The sequence below is a fragment of the Zalophus californianus genome, chromosome 6 (assembly GCF_009762305.2).
Source record: "Zalophus californianus isolate mZalCal1 chromosome 6, mZalCal1.pri.v2, whole genome shotgun sequence".
NCBI classification, from domain to species: Eukaryota; Metazoa; Chordata; class Mammalia; order Carnivora; family Otariidae; genus Zalophus; species Zalophus californianus.
This window is the reverse complement of record NC_045600.1, coordinates 95479917-95501701: the sequence shown is the minus strand read 5'-3', so window position 1 is coordinate 95501701 and position 21785 is coordinate 95479917. Positions and strand designations below refer to the sequence as shown.

The following is a 21785-nucleotide window of genomic DNA, read 5'->3' as shown; positions in this document are numbered from 1 at the left end:
GTTAAGCGACTGCCTTCGGCCCAGGTCATGATCCTGGAGTCCCGGGATCGAGTCCCGCATCGGGCTCCCTGCTCAGCAGGGAGTTTGCTTCTCCCTCTGACCCTCTTCCCTCTCGTGCTCTCTATCTCTCATTCTCTCTCTCTCAAATAAATAAATAAAATCTTAAAATAAAATAAGTATGAGTTGGTGGGAAGCATATTGTTTCTGCCACTTCTCCACATGACTTCAGCATGTTTCTTAATCTGTTTGTGACTCCGGTTCTTAATCTGAGAAGTATGGATAATGTTACTGGCCTCAGAGGATTGTTGAAATGAACTGCATAGTGATAGACAACTTACTTGCTAAATAGTATTGCTCAGCAGTTTAGTAACCTTATCTGACACTTGCCATTTCTACTTTGGGAAAGGATTCAGCATACTCCGAACCATATCACATCACCACTCCTATTAAAGTTATTTGTGTAAAGCTTTTTGACTGGACTGAAAAGCCTCATCCAGTTTTGAATGCTATCAGACCAACTGCAACATTTGAAGAGCCAAATGTCATAAATTCTCAATTCTCCCCCTGTGTTACTAAAACATACTAACATCCCCTCTTGGAAGGCAGTGCTAGCTGGCCTGGGGATAAAACGGTGGCATAAAATCTTTTGGATGGGATTCTGGATCTCTGGTTACCTCTGAAAGGCTTATCAGCTAAAATGAGAAACCATTTCTGACTGTGCTGTCCAGTCAGTATTAAACTGAAGATGGCCAAGTAGATTTTAATATTACTTCCCCACATAAGCTGAGGATATTCCTTGATGTTTTCACCCATAGGTGACATCCAGTAAGTCATTTCTTTATTCTGAAGCCAGTTCTTTTGTGAAGTAAATATTATCAATGTTAAGCTCTCCTACATTTCTGATAAGAAGAGATCCTTTCTACAGTGAGCCATTTCAGAGGGGTTTCTTTTCTACTTATGGACATAACTCCCATAGTTGGAGGAACCTAATTAGAGATAATTAATGTCTTATACATAATGTATATATTGAAGCATATTCACAGATTCCAAATGTGAATCAGTAGTGATCTGATTTCCGTTTCAAATTTAAATACATTATACTCTACCTTAGCAGGAAACAGGTCATTAAAATGACCAAAAGGATCTGATTTTTTAAATAAGCAGGGACTCAAAGATGTTGCTCATAAAAAGTTAATAGGAGGACAGATCATAGACTAAAACATTTTATCTCATATTTTAATTCATATAGTCATTAAATATAATTTTTTTCTTTATGAGCCAGTTGTAACTTAGACATAAATATCCCTTTGTCTGTAAAGCTTTTGAGATTCAGGTTCCTCAAGCTCTTATAAAAACTTAGATAAGGAAACACAGAGTAGCTCAGCAATTAATCATTCTGTGCCTCATTCCAAATTGTGTTACCCATTGAAAAAAAATTCCACTTAACATGTTAAACTTTTATACATTTTTCACTGTTTGCTACTGCATGAAATATTCAAAGAGCCCTTGATATAATGAAATAGCTGTTAGAAGAGTTTTTTATAATGAATATTGTAATCAAGATGCAAGAAAAGAATTTTGTACCAGCTTCTAAAACCGTAAGTAATGTATCCCTGAAAAACAACAACAACAGAAGTATATACACTACCCAAGTATATACACTAAACCATTAGATCAACTGTAAGAGGAAGAATAGGTGATAATTATTACAAATATTAAAATAATTTCTGGGTGGCTCAGTCATTAAGCGTCTGCCTTCAGCTCAGGTCATGATCCCAGGGTCCTGGGATCAAGTCCCACATCAGGCTCCCTGCTCAGCGGGAAGCCTGCTTCTCCGTCTCCCATTCCCCCTGCTTGTGTTCCTGCTCTCACTGTCTCTCTCTGTCAAATAAATAAATAAAATCCTAAAAAAATAAAATAAAATAATTTCTAATATTACACAAAACCTACTACAGTATTTCTGTATATTTTAATGGTGCAGAGTAATCTATGGCACTTTCAACTATATCTATTGATCAAAAATTGGTGGTGATGTGAATTTTGTTTTAAAAGCAAAATATTTTTTCCTAATAAAACTAAGCTGTGTATGTTCTTGACATAATGGGATTTTAAAATTAAGAGCACAAGTAGATATACTTTTCTGGACAGTTTCTATATACAGAATACCTTCCTCTTTTTAACCACCTCATGACTCAGTTTACCCACTGGCCTTTCTGCCTTTCCTATCTTCTCAAGTTAAAATTTTCCCTCTTCTGACGTGACCTACGTAACAACACTTCTCACTTTTCAGTCTAGTAATAAAAGCAGGGTGGCCTGATCTGGGCATTACTGCCATTTCAAGCCAGATAAATTTTTGTTGTAGGAAGCTTTTTTGTGCACCATAGATATTTAGCAACTTCCCTGGCCTCCACTCACTAGATACCGGTAACATGACCACCACTCCCAGATACAACAACCAAAACTCTCCAGATACTGCCAAATGTCCTTAAGGAACCAAATTACCCCCGCAGGAGAACCGCCATATAAGAGCAACTGGTATCTGTAACAACATGTTCAGTTTTGAATATATGCCTCAATGTATGAAATTTCATTCAGAGGTGATACTTAGTAAATATTTATAAAGTGAATGCAGAATAAGATGGTGCTTTATTACTGCAGTTCATTGCTAGGATAATAAACATCTTATTCTTATAAAATGAACCATCAGTTTCCTTGAGGACTTAATACTTCTATACCCATTTTGGATTGGCTTATCTCCCAATATTTGGAAGAGAAAGAGAAAGAGAAGACAGTTTTTTTCCAAATTGATAGTTCTCACTTGAACTCTGTGGTTCATAAATTTCTAATGGGACTCAATCCCTAGGAGTTTTTTTCCCCCCTTTTTTTATTACGACAGAAAGATGATATCAAAATTTGTTCCAAAACAAAGAAGAAGGAAATCAAGGTGAAAATGGGAAAGAAAGGAGCAAAGGGAAAAGAGAGGAGGAAAAGAAGTGAGCAAGATACAGTAGGTTATTCTATACTTATAAGACCCATTTAGAACAAAGTTGAATTAAACAATTTTGGTTTTGATTTTGACATCATTTGCTTTTTTTAAAACCCTTCTATTTCTGTAACAATTTTAAAGCATAAACAAAGTGAAATGTTGTTAGTCACGTCACAAAGAGACCATCTGGGTAACCACCACCAACCAGGTCAAGATACAGCAAACTGCCAACCCCTCTGAGGTCCTTAGTCCCTACTTCCCAGAGAAGGCTGCTCTTTTTACTTCGTAGAAATCCTTTCCTTGCTATGTGTTGTCATTTTACTGTGTATCCCTGAACACTGCAGTTTAGGTTTTGGGATTTTTATACATTTAATCATTCAGTATGTATTCTTTAGTATCTGGTTCCTTTTATTGAACGTTGTGTTTGTTCTGATTCATCTATGTTGTGTGTAACTGTAGCTTGTGTAGGTTTAGAGTTCTATAGGATCTCATTGTATGACTATGCCACAATTTATTTTACTATTCAACTGGACATTTTTTTTCCTAGTAAATTTTCTTATGTGTGTCTTCTGGTGCACATACACACGTTTCTTTTGGATTCACACCTAGGAGTTGAATTGCTAGGTCATAGGGAAGGCAAATCTTCCAACTTTAGTAAATAATACCAAACTGTTTCCCATTTATGCTCACACCAAAACTGATACACATAACGTAGTTTTGTATGCTGTGACAATCTATGCTAGCAAATGGGCTGTGTGTGTGTGTACACACACGTACACCTATAAAAGCAAAACAAAGGTTTCATACACTCAAATTTTCTGGGAATAAAACTGCAACTCTCTATGATGCATTAGAATTACATTCAACCCCTCTTGAGTTCAACTCTTTTTTTCCTTTCTCAAAATATCCCAAGAGGTAACCTGGGTTAGCATAGCACATGGAAAGGAATATTTGCAGCATTTAACTGGGCACTCTCAGAAACCACAGTGTTAAAGACAGGCGAAGGACCTACCTAGCACATACCTTGGTATTACAGGCAAAGCATCTACCTTTGATGTAGGTAGAAAAGTTCAAATATCCATGAAGAAACACAGACAAGTTTGGAGCATTTTCATCACATGAACAGAAAAATCTGTATGCTTTCTTTTCTGAGGCTTCTTCATGAATGGAGACAGTGTCCTCATATTCATTTTTATTACTTCCGTGATGCAATTTATTATGTTCTAGAGTTTGAGCCTGAATTTGGCTCTTTGTGACTCATACTGACAGTTTCAATAATCTCTCAGAAATGCCTGAATTAAATGCATATAATTACCAAAATATGATAAATCATAAAGCAACTTGAAAGATAGCATTTTTCATGCTGCAAGTATTATGTTCAGACATCACTTGGAAAGCAGAATATGTACAAAGATGTGACAGAACTAAGGATATTTTTTTCCCCAACCATTTATAGATGGTAACATCTATAAATCTCTTACAGTGTACTGAAAGATAGGCTGCTTACCAGTAATCTCCTAAAAGCTTATGAGGTGAGAAGTTTGCCACATGAAACAAATCCAACTTTCCAATAAAATGCTTTCCTCTTGGTCCATTTCAAAGTAACAGTTAAAAAAGTCTTTCATGTAAAATTATAGTAAAATGAGATTTCTCTTCTGAAAACCCCAGAGCAGGAGATTTTACATTTAAGGTCAAGATTTGGGGAATTATTATCATCCTTTGGAAGTTACCAAGAGCAGCAAACACTGCATCCATACACCAAATTGAACAGACTATCACAGCTGTGGATATTCAAAACTAGGTTTTACTAAATTTTATGAAGTTAGAATCACCAAGAGTCAACCACTTCATACAGTTTTAGTATTAGGCATATCCTAGTGTTATTGAAATTATTCATAAAATTGGAATTCATGAGGGCTAAAACATTCTGATAATTTTCTATTAAGGTTTAAATAATCCACAATTCTTATTGATGGTTTAATTTATTGTAGTAAAAATTATTAATAGTATTTATAATAATTCTTATGTTGAATTTTAGTTGTGTTCAGCTTACTCTATTCTCACATCCAGTGTGTTACTTACTCTGTGAGGTCTGAGTGTCTATGAATTTCTTTATCAAGGCATCAGTAGTTTGGGTATAAAGACTGAGAGCATATCTCAGAGACTGAAGATCTGGGCTTTTCTCCAAGAAATTCTTTTTCAGGCCATTTCCTCCTGCATGAAAGTATTGCTAAAAAGAAAAAAATAAGCAGAAGGATTTAGAAGGAAGTATCAAAGGAGGATTTTATTGCCATAATAGTGACACTCAAATGGAATGATACAATATGATCAATGTGAAATAGTGACAAAAGGATAGTCCTGACGCTTTCCCATTACTAAATCATAACCCTGTCATTCAGGTCCCCTGTCTCTGAACTGATGCTTTACATCACAGACCCCAGATCCTTGAAGCTTTAGGTTTTTCCTCTCATTCAAAGCTTCAGTTAAGCATATGGGATCATGAAGATGCAGCGGTCAAAAGGCTTATAGAATGACAGGTGTAGATAACAATTGTCAACTTGGTTATTGGCTTGTTTCTAGAACATAAAATATATCCAGGGTTGTCAAAATTTCACAAAGAAGGTAGTACCTGGGTCACATATTGTCCAGATACTAGTTTGCAATTCCAGGCCAGGTGCCTGCTTGCTGCTCCATTTTCCCCTGCTCTGAACACACAACAGTGCAGACACAGACCAACCTGAGGATGCAGAGTGGTCTTTGGAAATCCGACATCCCCTGAACCTTGTGTCTGATGAATGTAATAAAACATAGGGATTTTTTTTTATATTATTACCCAGTAAACTCAAAACATTACAATATCTACAGCTAAGATACTAGAGAAGATACATGCTATTTAATAATAAATATAGTCATTGAGGGATGTTAGCATTTTTCATGCTGCAAGTATTATGTTCAGACATCACTTGGAAAGCAGAATATGTACAAAGATGTGACAGAACTAAGGATATTTTTTTCCCTAACCCCCTTTATAGATGGTAACATCTATAAATCTCTTACAGTGTACTGTTAAGTTTAGGTAAATGGTTCTCCGTCTCTCCCGGTACTGACAATACTAAACTATACACCCACTGCAACCTGAGTTGCTTTGATCTAGGATTCTCACAGAATGATGTATTTTGAGAAAGCTCGACAAATGATTCTGATACACTCTCCTAACTGGGTATGTGTCATCCCTTTATCCCACTCATTAAAAATTTCCGAGGTAAAAGAATTCAACGAATTGAAAACTCATAATTATCTTACTTTTCTCCCTTATTCAAGGGGAGATGCAGAAAAATATTCTGGGCATTTGTAGGCAGCTGAGTGCGCTTTCAAAGAGTGTAAAGTAGAGAAAATTCAGGGCATAAGCCAAAGAAAGTAGACAATGGGCATAGAATCTGCAAAAAGACTGCTACCATGCCAGACACCCTCCGCAAGGAGAAAAACCTCTAGTCACTTAAAAGTGCCTTTACTGATTCTAGCTGCGTGCATTGTGAAAACATAAGCTGTGCCAAAAGCAATCTATGTTTATGAAAAGGAGGCATAGAAAAATGGCAAAAGCCTGGTCCTTTTGAAAGATGATGAGATAAAATGCTTAAAATTGTCCCTACACCTTGATCTTCCAAAAAAAAAAAAAAAAAAAATTAAAGTACTTTCACATGCAGAAAGTAGTTATTGAGGACTATAAGTCCAGAATTGTTTCAGGTGCCATGGTGGATCAAAAAATGTGATAGCTCCTTATTCAGGAAACATGATATGATAATTAAGGTGGAAAATATTAAATGGATGTATTGAGAGGGGAAGGTTCAGCTTGGATTTGACTGTTTCCCTAGAGGAATGGAAGGGTGCTCTCTGGAGGTCTTGTTTATATAATGAACCAAGGAGGCATCAGATGAAATAACTCACCCTCATTATATCGTGTAGCAGTGAGATAAACTGTACCAGGAATGGGCATGATCTCTGGGAATGTGTAGGAACACATTCTGCTTCTCAAATTTTTTCAGACAAGCCCCATTCTTTTTTTTTTTTTTTAATTTTATTTATTTAAACATGAGAGACAGAGAGAGAGAGAGGCAGAGGGAGAAGCAGGCTCCTAGGGAGCAGGGAGCCTGATGCGGGATTCGATCCCAGGACCCTGGGATCATGACCTGAGCCGAAGGCAGACGCTTAACCATCTGAGCCACCCAGGCGCCCTAGACAAGCCCCATTCTTATCAAACCTGAGCACAAGTGCTAGAAGATTATGATAAAAAGAAATACAAGAAAAACTAGAAGCAGCACCTAAAATGATGTTTTGCCATCTTTCGGGACTATGGAGAGTTGTCAGGAAAAATTGTGACAGACTTTGAAATGGACCAAAAAGATTAGTGGGTGTTCTGCCTAGTGTGCCTGTCTGGGTTATCTTTGTTTTTCATTGTCTTTGAGCTATTTAAAACTCTGCAAATGATAGAAAACGGATAATCATGTAAATGACTCTTGTCCATAGAAATGCAAATTAATTATTTCTGGTGGGATGCAACTGATTATTCTGTGGATAGATCCTTTTTGCTTCTATTTGTAAGTTGATTTCAGCTTTCCTTATTGCGTATCCTTCTGTGTGGTTCTTGGAGTTCTCTGATAAGCTAGTTGTAAGATATTACTGGTGCCCTCATTAATTGATGAGTTAAATAACATTTTTGACAAGTTTTATAACTGCGGGAATGTCACAATCCTACTCTACTTTAAAAACTGTTCTTTAATGGTGTATATAAAGCAGCATGGTGACAGCATTCACAAGGACGGGCACTGTTTTTACTGTGTGGTTTGTGAGGCTAGACCTATGGGATCACACTGACAGCAGCATCAGTGGTGGGTTCTACCTTCCTGCCTGTTCTCTCTGCCTCTGTCCCTTAACAAATGTTTATTAAACTTGTATTGTAAACCAGACCTTGTGCTGAATGCCAAGGATATGAAGCCAAAGAGGTGCAGAGGTTGTTCTCAAAGGGATTATGATCTAGTAGGAAATGTCACCAAAATGTCAATGAAGGACTCCAATAATGTTGCAAGTCTAAGAAAAATAATTGGAAAACACAGATACTGGGGGCGGCAAACATTTCTATTGGGGAAGGAGTCTGTAAAGGCTTCCAAAGAGGTATCGTCTTTGGTGTTTATCAGTTTTTTAGCCCTGCCATTTTTTAAAATCAGCAGCCACTAGATCATCTGCTAACAGTAGAAGAGAGAAAGGCGACAATCCCACATATGTAACCAAGGGAAACTGTGGGAGTCCCAGCTCTACTTAAGAAGACTTGAAGTGGTGGTTCTCATAATATAGTTCCTTCGTGCTGTTACTCTGTTCTTATCACGAAACTTGGGGCCTTGGGAGCCATGAGTTGCCTCTCAGCAGTAGAGGCCCTAGAGAAGTTGAGATGACTTAGTACCCCTAAAGATTCACAAGGCTCGTTAACAGGTGAAAGGCTCTGAGACCCATTGTGGTAAAGAAATCTGCTTAAACCTTTCATTAACATACCTGCTTCTTAAAATATTTGGCTTCAGGACACCTATCACATACCACATCTATTAATAGTCTGGGGGACTAAAGTGTTCCATGGGATATGATTTAGGAAATCCTAGGAGAGAATAAGGGGAATGGACTTTATAGAATGGAGATATTTCTAAGATGGAAGAAGAGAGAGTCAGGCTCTGAAGGCCTAGACTGTGTATTTATTCTTGAACCCTCAAAATTGTATAGGAGAACATGTTTTTACTACCAAGACATTATTTTGTAGGCCTCTGGGACATGAGAAACAACCATGAAGTGAAAACATAAAACAAGGAATGAGTTTGTTCCCAGGTAAAGCCTAAAGGACCCCCTAGAGTTTCTGGTTATGATACTGAACTGACTTGACTTCCTCCTTTGTAGCCATAGGGTATTATGAGTCATTCCTCTAAAGGCTCTAGCAGGATCGTAAGTGAACAGCAGAAGATGTGACGCCTGAGGGCAGAAATGATGTTTTTGTCTCTTAAGTGCACTGTATAATAGGAGATGTTGCAAGATGAACCCTGGACAGGAGGTAGCAATTTTCGGAGAGAAAACAAGTTGCAAGATCCTAAGGATGAAAGCTCCCATTCAGTGAGCACAGATAAATAGCACATGCCCCAGGCTCCTAACTCAGAGAGCAGAGGAGATGATTTCTATGGTTATGCAAATGCAAACTCGATGAAAATGCTACTTTACGGAACCCTATCAGGAGAACTTGGGTCTGTTTATCTCACTGGCACAGATAATAAGAAAGGGGGCTGCAATGATGGCATACACCCTGGCAGTCGGAGATTTCACATTCAGTTTTGATTCTGCAAGAGCCTCTGAAGAAGCAGGAGAGTAGAATTTGTATTTTGCTGAGGCTTAGGTCTGAAGGATATAAATAGGAGGCTGTTGTGTGGGAGTGAATGTCTTGGCTATTAAATAAGCCCCACTAGCGACAGCAGTACAGCTTAGTTGATCTCCCTTCATTATAATAAGCATTGGGAGGGGGATTATACGCTAGAGGAGAATTTGTGTATATGGGGTTTTAAAGCCTTCTAGATGTTTCCCTCATGCATGTAAAAAGTGGATGTTTCCCCATTGGTTCTAAGCAAACAAACAAACAAAAACAGGACTCAGTTTCACGTTGTTTCTCTGCAACCAGCAGCGTAAACCAAGAACCTCCAGTTTAATCTATTCTGATGTTTAGATTAATACAAATTAGCAGAAAACAATTGGCAAAATAAATTAGCACTAGCCATTTTCTTCCAAGAAAGGGATTTTTAATCAGAGAACTGTGAGCAAGTTGGCTGTTGACCGCTGTGAAGGATAAGGATGTCAGCTGGATGTCATTCTCTCTACCCTTGGCCCTGTCCTGGCTGATATTTTCACCACAGACTTGGACAAAGGCAGAAAGGAGGTTTCCAAAATGTAGAGTTGAGCCAAAGCTTGACGTTATTACTTTGAATGACAAAATGTGGCTTCAGAAAAAGTCTTGGCAGCCTGAAATCATGGGTCAAGATTTACAGGATGGGATGACAAAAAAAAAAAAAAAAAAAAAAAAAGGAAAAGGCCTATATTCATGATAAAAAGTTTTCTGTAGAGTATGGAATGGGGGTGACCTGGCTTAATATCAGTAAAATTTTAAAAGCCATAATGCTTCATTTTTTCCCTCAGGTTTCACATGATTTAATAAAGTGATGGGGCAGCTATCAAAGATAATGAATTCTGATCATGCATTAAGATACATAGATAGGTCAAGATGAAGTGTGTGACAGAGCAACAACATTCTCTGCTGATCAGAACACATCCGAAATATTAGGATCATTACAGATTTACTCCCAGGCTTCATCATTTATAAGAAATGTGAAAAAGTGGAGGGCATCCAAAGGCAGAGGGCCAGGATTTTGTAAGGTCTAGAAGGCATGTCATTCAATAAATGGCTGCAGATAAATTGGGGAGGCATGATAGCTTTCTTCAGTGTATGAAAGGCTATCATACAGAAAGGAAGTAGAATTATTTTTCAAAGGACAGAAGGACCAAGGCAGCACTAAAACTACCAGGGAAACAGATCCTGATTTGATACAAAGATAACCTTTCCAGTGATAAAGTGCATCTTAAAAATTGAAGCTGCTACTTGTAAGTTAGTGAAGTCCCATCATTGGCCATTATTAAGTGGTGGCCACTTGACTATAGGCCAACAACATTGTAGATGAGCAGGAAAGGGGAGCTATTGGGTTATGTTTCCAATTCTGAGATTTTAGAATCTTTTTCACCTCTTTGACTCTCTGCTTTTTACTTTAAAATGTGTGAGGAAATGTAAATTCACACTCTTTCCTCTATGCAATGTGATCTGTGCCATAGGTTATGTAACCCCAGAGACTATCAGTCCATTCATTTGGAGAACGGGAGCAGAGACATCTACCCTGCCTGACTCTGGTACTGTAATGATGAGATGAATTATTACTCCATCTGGAAGAGCTCTGTGAACTGTGGCGTTCTTTCTACTTGTGAGAAGATATGCTTAATTGGCAGACTATCTGCCCAAACTCGAACCTTGCTTTGTTTCCTAAGCACCGGCCCCTGTCTCCAGCAATGTACTAGCTATTTATTTCTACGTTCCTGCCACCATATCTAACTTCAACATAGCTGTACAAAAACAGCCTTTTAACTGATTTGCCATTTCTTCTCAGTGGAACCATGCTTTTCTATCCTCTCGGTTGAAACTTCTCAGTCACCTCACCCTTGCCCCAATTTGGGTTGCTCCCCAGTGATGCTCCCCTCCTTCTGTCATTCATACCATCTTTCACTTCTATTCCTCAAGCCAGCCCCCTAGTGATCGCCCTCCTCATCTTAGGCATTAAATAACTGTAACTGATCTCTGTGACTAAATCTTCAACTATCCCATGCATTTTGCACATTTCTGTAAGATTTCCATTGCTAAAATGTCACTTTGAGTATGCCACATATTTGCAAAATCATCAATGGCTCTTCTTTTATGGAATACACTGAGGGTGCAAAAGGATCTTTGTACTTTCACCCCAAACATTTCCTGAAACCTCATTTTACATGGCTTTACTATCCAAACCTCCAGTTAGATCCAGACCAGTCCGTTGAGTAGTTTCGTCACTGACTCCCAGGCCTCTGGTCTTGTGCCTTTCCATGATGAAATCTTTTTCCCCTGATTAGGTTCAAGTCATTCATCTTCCTCCAAGAAAAACTTGTGTTTCCTCTCCAGCCTGTGAACTCCCGTCTGTCCTTGAAGACCACTCCTCGAGCTTTTCCTGATTCCCTGAGCTCACACTGGTTGCTCCCTCTTCTGAATCCTGACCACTTTTTATCTGTGCCCCTTAATTGGCATCTGTATCACCTGTTACATAGCTTACACTGTTTTCTTATAAGTTAACATGTATCATTATTTAATTTTTAATGTGCCTTTTTCATCTTTTAATCTGGATTAGAAACTCCGTGGAAAAACAAAACCAAAAACAAAACAGTACTGCTACCCAGAGGAGAGTCTCAGGGAGCACTCCAGAATCCTATGGAGTTTATGTCCTTATAGAGAAAGGATGCTGAGCACCGAAAACCAAAAGGCCAGAGGGCAAAGCCATAAGGATTTTGGACTATTGCTTGGAGCAGAGTCAGATTTAATAGCCTCACTTGGAGAGAATGAAGGGATTAGGAAAGGTGGGGGAAAAAAACAAACAAAAAAACCCCAAAAAACCCTGACTGCAGTTGAATATGTAGGATCTTGGGTTTAACGGTAGAAAGAGGCTCATCCAAAATAAACTAGTTTTCAGGTGATTTGATAGTTGCATTTGTAAAGAGTTTTCTGTAAGACAGGGACTGTTTTAGTTGTTTTACATGTGATAACTCATTTAATTTTCTGACAATAATTCCTTAAGCCGTGTTATTCCCATAGGAGTGGACAGTGATTTACACACTCTAGTTTTGTTCTCTCTTAATCACTTACTATCCTGATACTCCAGTCCTTGCCAGTGGTATCATTCCCCATGTGGTTCCAAATATTTTATTTATATCCATATTCTGAAATTTGCAAGGGTTTCCGCCCCAGTACAGAGATAGATACATTGGATTTAGTCATGTAAGGGTGAGTTGTAAGGAATGTTATTATTACATCTGAATGGAGGTTGAAAGACCCATTTATAAGTATCATTTTCTTTATCTTAAAGAATAATCAGAGATTTTGTTCTATTTATTATGTTCTTCATAAAACTACAAAAATTAAAGTACTTCAGACGTGGTTGTGATTTGTGAGGAAAAAAAAGAGTACTGCCAAATTAAAAATCAGTATAAATACTGTCTGCATGCTTAGCAAGCCATTCTTTTTATAATCCCAATAAAAATTCTAAATTCCTCTAATTCTTTAAATTTGTCATATATTTGAAGAACTTTTACAATCTATTTTTACTGACTGATGGGAACATGCTAATGTTTCTTTACAAGTTTGCAGGAAGAATTTTCTTCTTGGTTTCATACACTATTTTGGTAGCAATTTCCCATCATCACATATTTTTTCTTCCTTCCAATATCGATATCATATTTTTGGAAAATCCATGCAGACAATTTATTTTGCAAATTTAGATATAATTATAATCTGCCCTTAACAACTAAGGTTTACTTCTTTTTTTTTAGGAATTACTTGATAAATATATTAGAAATTATTTTCTACCACAGCTGGAGTCCTCTTTTTATATATATCAGATCAGAATATGCTACTCTCTCCCTTTGACCTTGTGCAAGTGTCAGCATTTTGGCTCCAATCCAATGTTCCTCTCTTATTCCCTACAATACTCAACTAGTCGTGATCTGTTCCTCTGCACTAGATGACTTGAAGCTTTCGGACTGACCTACCCCTCCTCACATTTCACTCAAGCTTTTCTCTAAGCCTACAATGACTTCCTCCTTGCTTTTCCCTGTTTCAGCCTCTTTATAAATCCCCAAACTTCCCTCTTCACGAAGCTTTTCCCTAGACACTCACAGAGAATACATTACCCTCTCTGCACTCTTCAGCACTTTGTCCACACCTCTTGTTTTATCAGTTGTAGTGGTCTAGGTTCCTAAGTCTACAGCAAGATCTCTCTTCTCCTCAGCCATGTCCTCATTGCCCACCATATTTTCTACGTACAAGTAAGCTCGCAAGTAATGGTTTTTGAAATGCAATAATCCAAACTAGGTAAATTATTTTGCTCTTCTCATGAGCAGCTGAATTTTAAATAATGCAAAAACTATACTTATAATGATAAAAAAGATGCTAAGAAGCAGCCACCAAAATCGCCTCATGAATAATGGATAGCAGGATGGGGTAGGACCTCAGTCAGGGGTAAGTAAGAGCCTCAGAGGTATAACATCACATATCTTGCTATTTGTCTAGAATCCAAATGATCAAAAATGGTGCTATCTAGGATTAAATAAGTAATAAGTAAATTCCAAAGCTATATTTGAATAGATATTCATACTTAGTCCAAATTTATACCAAGAAATCCAAATTTCTAGAAGGCCCTAATTCCCAATGGTTATTGTTTTTAGGGAAATCTCTGTATTGTCCCTACATGATGTCAGACATCTGCAACATACATTGTGGAGTGTCATGTTTGGGTCCAAAGAACAAATGTTCTGGGGCAATTTGGAAGGTTGGGCAAAAATAAAACCGGCCAGCTTTTTTTTCTGGGTTTTTCAAATTTCCAACTTCATCAGAAAGTAACCTGAGGATTGTTTAAAGCCTTAAGAATTTCCTTAAGCTCTTGGGATTCATGCTCAGGTCAAGAGTAGCTGTTGTCAGAAAAAGATCTCCTGCTTTTCTTTGAAAGAAATCCACATTTCAAGGAATCCCATAGCAGTCCTCAGTCTTCCTGGGATATGGGTCTGAGACTCAAAAGCTCAATGAGGACTCCTTCAAACTAGGATTTCCCTACTGGCCTCTTAGCTTTCAGATACTGGTTAATTTTTTGGCTATCTGCCTCATGGCTGTCACCATTATATTTTCATTTTCAAATACTACTCATTTGGTTGCTTGTTGACAGGTGAATGAATGAAATGTGTCACAGCCCACTCACACTAGCTGTAGCAGATCACTGTAATTTCTGACGCTTGTGCCATAGTCCCCCCTTTTGACTTATAACTGAAACCACATGAGACCGGTATGACAAAATAGTCTAGTCCAATTCAAATTTTAGTATTTAAGAGTATTTTCATCAATACTTTTGTAGGGGTTGAAAGATTTTAAAGCATCTTTAGAAAATTATCTAAATAATTGAAATCTGGTATTTTAATCTAGAAATAACTGATCTCTCTGAAGAAATATCCATTTTGGCCTGCTGTATTTCATCAACACTTTAACAGTTAGTGAAATAACATGATGTAGAAACAAGGACAGTGATTTTAGGTTTTGGAGTCCTTTCTCTGCTCTGCCAATTACCAATAGCTCTCTGCCCTTTGACAGTAACTTAAACCTGCTCAGCCTCCATTGTTTAATTTATAAAATGTGAATGATCACTCTTGACACACCTAACAGCCAAATGTTTATAAGGATCAGGCGAGACAATGTACATACATGGAAGATATTTGGAAAAAATGTAAAACACTATTTCAGTCTATTCTCCTCCTTCACTTTTTAGTTCCAGCCTGCTTGCCTAAACTGAGTTAAAGAGGAACCAGGATTAAGTCCTTGGCAGTCTTTGTGAGTTAGCCTGGGTAGCATCCGCTGCTTTTGCATAAGAACATCTCTCTCTTGAGGTGTCTGCTTACATTATAGGGTTCCCTCTGCTGGACTCCGAGCAGACCTTGAATCACTAGCGGTTGGGGCTGTAATTCTTTTAAGTAGTATTCTTTTTCCTGAATTCCTTTGTAGTCAACAACAGCATTAGTGCTTGGTAGGACATTCAGTTGGGGCAAATCTCAGAATCAGACAAGATAAAGGGAGTTCCAGTTTTGGCAAACTGATGACAGAGCCATAGAAATGAATGCCCAGGTGTATGCCTCGGCATGATGGGCAGACCACAGGGATAAGAGAGTCTTATAATAGGCCTAGCAGGTGGAGACCTGACCTGAGGCTCTGAGGTTCAGGAGGACCAGGGTCAGGTCTGAGCCCTGAAGGAACAAGATAGTGACATGAACCCATTTACTGGATCTTAGACACCAGCTGGTAGAAGTATCTAAGACTGAATTTAAAAGATCATCCCAGATGACCCGGACAGGAAGATGGAATAGTTGAGCTGTCAGGATGTAGAAGAGGGGAACTTGCTTGGAGATCAGGAATGTCCCAGACTTTGGGTATAACTAGATGGTGATCATGTGTCCCAACCAAGAAGAATTGTAAGAAATATTGGTGTTGGGGACAGGAGCCAGGTCTGAATGCCATTCTCTTTTCATGGAACACATTTTCCTTCCTCTCTTAAAGTCATGCATTGACTTGATAAAATTCATAAAGGGCTGAATTCAGATTCTAAAAATTTTACTTCTTTTTCTCTTCACGGTGCACTTCAAAGTTCTTGTTTTTTCTCCTAGCATTTCCTGATTTGTAGCCACTAGTTCAGCTATAATTCCAAAGGTCAGTCATTTCTTACCCATTTCTTGCAAACAATTTTTTAAAAAGAGCTGGTTTTGCATTTTTTTCTTTTTCATATTTCCTTCAACATGATTGTGCAAAATTTCCGTACTTCAGATAACACTCTAGCAGCAGCTTTAGAAACTTCATTGCTATAGTCTCACTGCCTAAATCCACACTCTCCAGTTTCCAGCATATGCCACAAAATTCCTACCTCACAACTTTCATTTTGCAGTTTTTGACATTGTAAATGCTGAAACTACAAAAGCTGTGAGGTAACGGTTTTGTGAAGGTACCCAATTTTTATACAAGTCCATTTTAATGAATAACATTGTAATGTGTTTGTACCCTGTAAGACAATTCTGTGCTCTGAAAAGGGCTCATGGTAGCTAGCAGTTTTTGCTACACTGTTCACACATATTGGATAAGAGATGCTTCCTCCAGCAAAGCGTGGAGACAATGGACAGGATTTAGATTTAGATGATAAATTAATTTTTCACTCTTGAATAAGCTTTCACATATAAATTAAAATGCATGTATATAAATATGACGCATATGTAAATATAAAAGGAATTATATGGAAACAAGAATTCTAAGTTACATTTGGAGGTCTGTCCATCTTTAGCCAACACCACAATAACTTTTGGCCAACCTTTGGCTATGAAAAATTGATGCACACAATACAATGCCTTTGGGTTTCCAGGAGAAAATTAAATTATTGCACTTACTAAGAGAGAGGAGAAGATTGATCTTTTAAAAGCCATTTCAACAAGCATAGACAACATAAAAAGAAATTCTGTTAACCCAAAACCTCCTGAAGCATCTATTTAGTTTAACTTTGGGGAGGGTAGGTATATGTCTTTCTTGAAAACAGACGTCACAACATAGGTTTCACACACATTTTCTAGAGACAGACAAAGGAAGCAAGGATAAGGGCAGAGTAACACGGATAATATGGAGAGAGTACAGGCTCAATCAGACACACTCTGGGAAGATACCCATACAGCTATCTTCTGTGTCTATGGATGGTGCAGCTCTACAGATATGCAGGTGGGGCATTTTCTCTGAGGGCAAACAGAGGACTCTGGATGCATAATTCAGCAGTACTGTAACCTTACCTTGATGGTAGCCAAGACCATCTCCATTACAGCACACTGTCTTGGGGTCAGACCCTTGGCATCCTCCCGAATCATGTGCTCCTAGAAGACAGGTTAACAGTTACTTATAAATTAACCAGTTCATTCATTTAACAACTGTTTTCAAACAGAATCTGCATAATCCTCACATGGACACACTTGAGATGATTATTCATATACTCAATAAATATCCTCTTTTCCAAAAGAAGAAATGCTGGACTTTGATTCATATGTGGCTTTACTTTTCACTTGCAAGTTAATGTTAGGGAAAAAAGAGAAGAACCTGGAAATATGTGTCAAAGCTTTTTCACCTTATGTTCTGTCACTTTGAGGAAGATCAATCATGACAGGGATTTAGGAGGTGAATTTTAGCCTCTTTCAATTATTATGATAAAGTCTACTTGAAGTATAATGCCCCCAATTTATTCTCTTTCTTGATCCCCTTAATGCTTAGTCATTACTAAGAAAAGCCCGCAAGAGTTAACTGAATTTGGCTCTGCAGATTTTCAATATTTTAGAGCCAATTTCCATATTTACAGTGGATTTTCCTCATTGTTCACTATGGACTGTCTCAAGCCATCATTCAAAACTTCTTTAGGGAAATGATGGTAGAAAGTTGAATACAACCATAACGGAAAAGAAATTTAAGAGAAAATTTTAAAAATTCCTGACCCCCCAAATTGACAGTCTCCCCAGAGGTGCCATTATTCTAGTGAATAAGATTCAACAGATATTTATTCAGTGCTTATTATACGCCTGTGCTATCCTAGGTAATTGTGATATGTTGTTCAGTAAAAGAAAGACTTTTGACCTCCTGAAGTTTAACTTCTAACTAATATAGTTGCCTTTATGTGAATTAGAGGAAAGCCCATATGGATGGACACCACTCTGAGAATGCATGGCTTGACTAATGGATTAATCAGTGCCTTTCCTTGGTCATAAGAGGTGCCTCTTTTTCTACAGGGTGCAGCTCCACATCAACACATACAGCTTGGGAGGTGGAGCATGGACTCTATTTCAGTGGTCAGTAAGTCCCTTAGGCACTTTTGTGTAATGCTCAGGTGGTACAATCCCCAGAGGCTCACCCTATTCTAGCCCTTTTCTTATTCTATTATTTGGTAGATGCCATGACTTTCTGAAGATAATCTTGATCTATTTCTTACTCAAGTTTGCAGTCTTTCAGTACTATAACCTGCTAAGAATTCAATATATTTTTGGTAAATAATTGTATTTCTTTCAAATACAATGTTGTAGGGTTCAATACACTTGAATGAAATCATACTCCTTTGAAGATTTTTGAAAAAATGGTATACAATGCTCCATGGATCCATGCATCTCACTACATCTTTGTCTGATACAGGATTTTTAACACAAGCATATCTGTCCATTTAATGTTTTAAAAATAGGAATATTAACTACCCCTTAGCACTCAAACAGTAATGGGAAATGTTTACTAAATTATAGGTGGAAATGTTTTAGGGTAAGTAAATATAAACCTCTCTGGCTTCAACTCTGTGTTATAGAAAAATATAATTTTTGCAAGAAATAATTTTGAGATTTAAAAATAGCTCATTAAAATACAGGAGTCTCTAAAAGAGTTACTCTGGCAAACAGTTACTGCTTGCTTGCAATAAATTTACAGTCTCTGATGTATTAATTGGCTTTGATATTGTATCATCTGTCCATTTTTTTCAAAAAATTATGCCAAATAAACCTGATTCCATTAAATAGTAATAAGTTGTGCATACATAATATATCCACATTATGAAGTTCCAGAGCATGAAGTAATGTGTCAAATGGCTGAATAAACACTTCTTTAATGGGTTAATCCTAAATCATAGTCAAATGCAGAAAAACAATTTCCCTCATTGTTCTATTTTATTTTCCTTGACTCTGTGTTCTTTTAAGTTAGTTAATTGTTAATATTTCCATATAGGATTTCTGAATTTATCCAAATCTTTTTTCAAACTAATATATAAATACTGCAAAATATTGCTTAAAATGAGAATAAAAATGGAAGTGACATTTTAGTAAAATAAGGGAAAATGGCTGTGTAAAATTTGAAATTCTTTATTATGGCCAGAGTTTTAATTTTGCATAATATTGTAGGGGTCTTATTGTTCTGTAATTTGAATAATAACCCTTTTAGGACATTTTACTAATAATTTTTTAGTTTATTACAGTCTTCAAGAAGTTTGGAAGTTGCAGAGGGACCTAAGGTGTTATGAACTCTGATTTTTCCTACCTAGCATATATATGCCCTCTGGGGAGCTATCTCTATCCCACTCAGAGTTCTTAAGATTCAGGCAGAGCTGACTGCACCCCCTTGCTAGTGGTTGTTATGTGAGTTAAGCCTGTATCACAATGGTTGGCTTTGGCGTGGCAATAACACTATCAGAGACCAGGAAGTGCTGGTGGGATTTGTTGGGATTCCTCACATCAAGTTGGGTGTTCTTTTCTACAACATTCAAGTTCAAAAGATGTTAGATAAAGAGCAGAGACAACCGTCTTACAAATAGGAAGGTAGATTTGTTACAGCCATAAATCACATAAGGAAAGAACAGAGTTGAGAGATACTAACTGGGTTCCATAACATTCTTTGAGTTCCTAATCAAGCAGTGATGGAAAGCAGTTATCTAGGACTATAAAATTTCATGTAGCAATAAATTCCTTCCTTGCTTATGTTACTCTGCCTTTCCATCACTTGGAACTGAAAACCGTTCTGGCTGATAAAACTTCCAACTCAGGAAAACTGAAGCTGTGGGAAATGGAGTGTTTCCTAACATCACACAGATGCTAGAAGCATGTTCTTTTCTTTTATAATGAGATACTATGCTGTTTCACCTTCCTGGTTTTATATGAGAAATTTCAACCTGTATAAATCCATTTTTCAAAGTAGGGAATATAAATCCCAGGAAGATAATAAGAGAGATAAAGGAAGGGATCAAGATCTAAGATCCAAAGCAATAGTGTGGGAGTAACGACTACCTTTTACACTTCCTCCAAACCCTCAACATAACTGAATACCTGTGAGAAGCAATTTTAGGTGAGGTCTTTAAATGGATTATTGGTTTTTAATTTTTTTTTCTGAGCAAGAGGATAATATAGGGTACTGCAATTATAGGACACCTATTTTGTCTCAGTAAGTAATGATGCAGTCAAATGGATTATTCTTCCCCTGAGTTATACCCACAAAACAATCCCAGTGAGCCCTAACTCTGAGCTGCCAGCCTCTGTGAGTGGTGCTGGCATACATTTTGCAATTACCATGCAGAGATAATGTATGCATTATCTCATTTATGCTCACAACAATACTATAAACTAAGTGTTAAAATGTTCTGCACTATATAAATGCCAAATCTGAAGATTAAAAATTTTTCAATACTTTGGCCAATGTCACACAGTTGGAAGCAACTGAGGTAGAATTTGAACTAAGGTGGTCTGTGTCTGGAACTATATTATAAGATAAAGAAATGGAACTAAAACAACACATATTTCTACTATAGGCACATTGTTGGCCTATATGTCATCCATCGAAGAATGAATGGATGAAGAAAATGTGGTAATCTTATTTGGCCCTTAAGAAGAAGGAAATCTACCCATATGCAACAAAATGGAAGAACCTGGAGGACATTATTCTAAGTGAAAAAGTCAAAGAAGCACAATATATATTTTAACCAGTCAAGTTCCTATTCTAGAAGAACAGAAGCTGATGCTTCCTACACAATTGCACAGTCCTGTGAATCTCAGCAATAATAAAGGGTAGGGTTATTTAGTCCTCAAATCCTCATTTATAATGTGCTTGAATATACTGACAAATTCAAGGTCTGCTTTGATGAGTTTCATTTGCCCACACTAGCTTTCTCACCTTTAAGATTTTTCTAGACTTTACTAGATTTCTATGAAGCACTCCATTTTGCCTTTATTCATACAAAGCCTGTTTCATATATGAAAGAAAATGTTATCTAATTTACTCCAAAAGCAGTAATGCTGAAAGCTATCACACAGAGTCAAAACTTCCCAGTTGCCCTACCAATTGGAAAATATTAGAAATATGTGGGAAAAACCTGTAAAATTCAGTCCCTAAATTTTGACCTGATTCATCCTTAAAGCAGACTGTTATCACAGACATACATCTCAGTCCTGCCATGCTAGATACCATTACTAGTAGAAGGATAGTTTCTTGGAGAGGTGTAGTTAGCTCATTATGTTTCACAGACAACCAATAACCCCTTTATTCTTATTACCTTCAGTTTGGATAATTGTCCAAGATCTTTAGCTGCGATGAAAATCATCTGAGGTCCCTAGAGACACACATAGAAAAGGAGAGAGAATACTCAGTCTTAAGATCCTCAGTAAGAGTAAAAATTTAGTCAATAGAAAATTTGATTTATTTCCCTTCTTATATTTATGACTTTTATGCCATACGCACTTAATTGGTCTGTTTTACAGATTGGGTCAAAGATATCTGGTACTGCTGGCAATATAATTGTCCTTATACGTGTCCCCTTCCTGAGAGTTTTAAGTCTGAGTTAATGCATGGGTTACTACTAATATA

At 37.3% G+C, this 21785-nt stretch overlaps 1 protein-coding gene across 12 annotated transcripts in view; it reads right to left on the bottom strand.

The window, feature by feature from the left end:
• The window catches only part of UNC13C (unc-13 homolog C), a 650938-nt gene that overhangs the window by 53107 nt on the left and 576046 nt on the right, over positions 1-21785 (bottom strand). For all 12 annotated transcript variants that reach the window (XM_027572007.2, XM_027572015.2, XM_027572013.2 and 9 more), the window contains 3 exons: positions 21475-21531; positions 17210-17290; positions 5069-5216 (listed from right to left, as the gene is read on the bottom strand). In XM_027572007.2, the coding sequence (XP_027427808.1) occupies positions 5069-5216; positions 17210-17290; positions 21475-21531 (286 nt within the window). The remainder of the gene's footprint in view (positions 1-5068; positions 5217-17209; positions 17291-21474; positions 21532-21785) is intronic.